Below are 3,677 nucleotides of genomic sequence, written 5' to 3'. Positions count from 1 at the left end.
TTTTTTTCAATCATGCCATCACATCATAGTTAGTTAGGAAAAACAAAATAAAATACCAACTAATCAAGGTAGCAGCAATATATCCTAAATTATTAAAAAACACTACAAGTCTACAAGAATAACCAATTATTCTTTAACATTCCAAGCTATCAAATTTAAGAAGAAAAAAAAAAATACTAAAACAGATACTTCAATATATAATTGAATAATACTTTACAAATAAACTAATAAACTTTTTTCATTATATTTAGTCTACCTTTAAAAATCTCAAAGGTCTTCTTTCTTTGGCTATATTAGTTGATTTTCAGTTATACCTATTATTGGTTCCCCTTCACTCTTACCGACAGCCATGTCGACAGCTTATCTAGTTATGCTTGAATGTTAAACTGACTCATGGTCTATATAATATTATAATATAATTATGAACTTCGTATGCCCAGAGACCATTAGCAAATAAACCTTTTTCTCATGGCTCCATACATGAATCACTTTAAGTTCTTGCAAACCATCTTTTTTCTATACGTGTTGGTGACAATGAAGAATGTGACTGGATCATCAGTAAGCCATGATGAAGAATGCTCAGCCTTGTTTCAGTTTAAACAAACCATGATTCATCAACATGATGTTTCTTGTGTTGCTTATGGCTCTCAAGTGCTCCATTCATGGAACACTAGTTTTGATTGTTGTTCATGGGAGGGGGTGGCGTGCAACAATGACCATGATCAGTACTATGTTCATGTGATCGGCATTGACTTGAGCGAGAGGTCTCTTTGTGGGCATATCAACTCCAGCAGCACCCTCTTCAGCCTTGTTCATCTTCAGAGACTCAACCTTTCTGGGAACAACTTTGGTGATTCTCAAATCCCATCTGAAATTGCTCGTCTAAAGCAATTAAGAAGCCTCGATCTCTCTGATTCTGGGTTTAGTGGTCAAATCCCGAATGGAATCTCGCAGTTGATTCAGTTGTCTTCTTTAGACCTGTCAAGGAATTCACTAAAGCTTCACAATCCTAGCCTCGAGAAGCTAGTGCAAAACTTAACAGGACTTGAAGAACTCCATCTTTCCGGGGTCGACATAAGCTCCTCTGTACCTCATTTCTTAGCCAACTTTTCTTCTTTAAGGTCAATCAAGCTAAGAGAGTGTTCCCTTAAGGATAAATTCCCCGCAGCCATATTTGAGCTACCGAAGTTGCAAGTTCTTAATTTGGCAAACAATACTGACCTCACAGGATCCTTTCACGAGTTTCGTAACAACAGCTTACTTGAAAAGGTGATACTACCTCTCACAGGTTTCTTTGGGATTGTACCAGAATCCCTAAGCCACCTCAAGCATTTAACAGTCTTGTCCCTTAGTGATTGCTCTTTCTCGGGGCGTATTCCAGGTTCACTCTCTAACTTGTCACAACTCACTTTCTTGGGTCTTGGTGGCAATAAGTTCACAGGTTCAGTTCCTTCATTGGTAAGTCTTTTGAAACTCGATGTTTTGGACCTTAAGGGTAACAAATTCGAGAAAAGACGCTTTCCCAATTGGCTTGGAAGGTTGACTACACTTCGTGAACTCTATCTAACTGACATGAACACAAAAGGTGAAATCCCTCTCTTTCTTGCCAACTTAACTAAACTAAGTGTAATAGGAATGAAAAATAATTCTCTTATTGGTCGTATACCATCCTGGTTGTTCAATCACACCCAACTAACAAGTTTGAATCTTGATACGAATCAAATGGAAGGACCAATTCCAAACACGTTTTCAATCTTCAAAAATCTTGAGTATCTTAACCTAGGTAGAAACAATTTCAGTGGTAGGGTAGAACTCGACATGTTCCTAGGACTCAGCAAACTCCAAACACTCTGGTTAGGTTATAACATGATATCATTAGTAGCCACCAACAACTACACCATTACCACTTTACCAGAACTGGATACGTTAGGACTTTCTGCATGCAATTTGAAGGAATTTCCTTCCTTCTTGCGCTTCCAAAATAAACTGCATGGCTTACTTCTTAACGACAACAAAATTGATGGTCGGGTACCCGTGTGGATCTGGAACAACAGCCGGGAAACATTACAGTTTTTTGACCTTTCACACAACTCCATCACTGGACAACTACCAATTCCACCACAAACCACAGTTCTTTATGATATATCTCATAATAACCTGACAGGAGAAATACCATCATCAATATGTGGCTTGAAATCTCTTCGAATGTTAGATTTGTCTTCTAACAACATGAGCGGAACACTTCCTTCGTGTTTGGGTAGCTTAAGCAATTCGTTAATGTTTTTTAATCTAAGACGAAATAACTTCCATGGAAATATGATGAATGCTTGTACGCCTGGAAGCCTGTTGACAGATCTTGATTTGAGCGAAAATAGATTTACAGGTCAGCTGCCAAGATCATTGACAAATTGTACCAATTTAGAGGTTCTCTCTCTTGGAGATAACTCTTTTCATGACGTCTTTCCTTCTTGGCTGGGAACTCTTTCCAAGATTCAAGTTCTCGTTTTGCGATCAAACAAACTTTATGGTCCAATTCAAGGTTCATCTTACTTCCCTAAGTTGCGGATCATAGACCTCTCTAACAACAATTTCAGTGGTCAGTTGCACCAAAACTACTTTCAAACATGGCATGCCATGAGCTCCGACAATCTTGGTGTATCATCTGTTATGAGATCAGAGATATCCACTAAAACGACATATTCAAATTTTCCATACACCGCGACATTAATACACAAAGGTGTCAGAACAGAGTATGATCGTATTTTAACAATAGATATGTCCATTGATCTCTCCTGTAACAATTTTGAAGGAGAAATCCCAGCATCACTCCAAGATCTTCGAGGCCTTCAAGCAATAAATCTTTCCAACAATCATTTTACCGGACGTATCTTGCCATCATTAGGGAACCTAACGAATCTTGAAGCTTTGGATCTCTCTCGAAATGAGCTATCTGGGGAAATTCCTCAACGATTGGTGCAACTGGGCTTCCTTGAAATTTTCAACGTGTCATTCAACCGTCTTGAGGGGCGCATACCCAAAGGAAAACAGTTTGGTACATTTGATAACAACTCCTACATAGGGAATCCCCGATTGTGTGGACAACCATTATCCAAGGAATGTCAAGGTCATTTAAAGGTGTATGGACTTCCACCAACAAGCAATGTGTCTGAGTCTCTCCTCCCGAGTGAAGCAATTGATTGGATCATCGTATTCTGTGGAGTTGGAAGTGGGTTGGTTGTTGGGATTGTTATCGGAAACTTTCTACATGCAAGATATAGTGATCGATTCACAAAGAAGAATGAGAGATGGGTAAGTCCACTTCGTAAGACGAGGAGAAACTAAGGTACAATGATTCTATATTTTTTAAACTGATATTTTTAAATCAAAGGAATCGTAAGAAGATCTGTGTGAGATTAATTGTCATACATCTCAACTTTGTATTATCAAGTATTGTTTTTTTTTTTTTTTTTGTCATTTATCAAAAAGTTCAATTAAATTATATGTCAAGTCAAATATGCATTTTAGCAAAGAAAGTCTTATTAACATATTTAACTTAAAAAAAATAAAGAATAAATCATGAACTTAACTTCACACGTATCTCAGGAGGTGGTATGGCTTAAAGTTCAAAGGGTATGGAGAAGTTGTAGAAGACCTTCAAGGGATTTCAGTTTGTTTTA

General features: G+C 37.6%; 1 protein-coding gene across 1 annotated transcript; it reads left to right on the top strand.

Annotated features, from left to right (window-relative positions):
* The first annotated feature begins 394 nt into the window (after positions 1 to 394).
* Positions 395 to 3,342, top strand: LOC145057097 (receptor-like protein 7). Its single transcript, XM_079004870.1, has one exon. It carries the CDS (start codon positions 469 to 471, stop codon positions 3,340 to 3,342), a length of 2,874 nt encoding a protein of 957 aa, XP_078860996.1. The 5' UTR covers positions 395 to 468.
* Positions 3,343 to 3,677: the final 335 nt, after the last annotated feature.

Source organism: Lactuca serriola, chromosome 1 (genome assembly GCF_051521515.1).
Source record: "Lactuca serriola cultivar US96UC23 chromosome 1, Lser_US96UC23_V15, whole genome shotgun sequence".
In the NCBI taxonomy this organism is placed as follows: Eukaryota; Viridiplantae; Streptophyta; class Magnoliopsida; order Asterales; family Asteraceae; genus Lactuca; species Lactuca serriola.
Note: the sequence above shows the minus strand (reverse complement) of the source record. Positions and strands in the feature narration are given on the sequence as shown.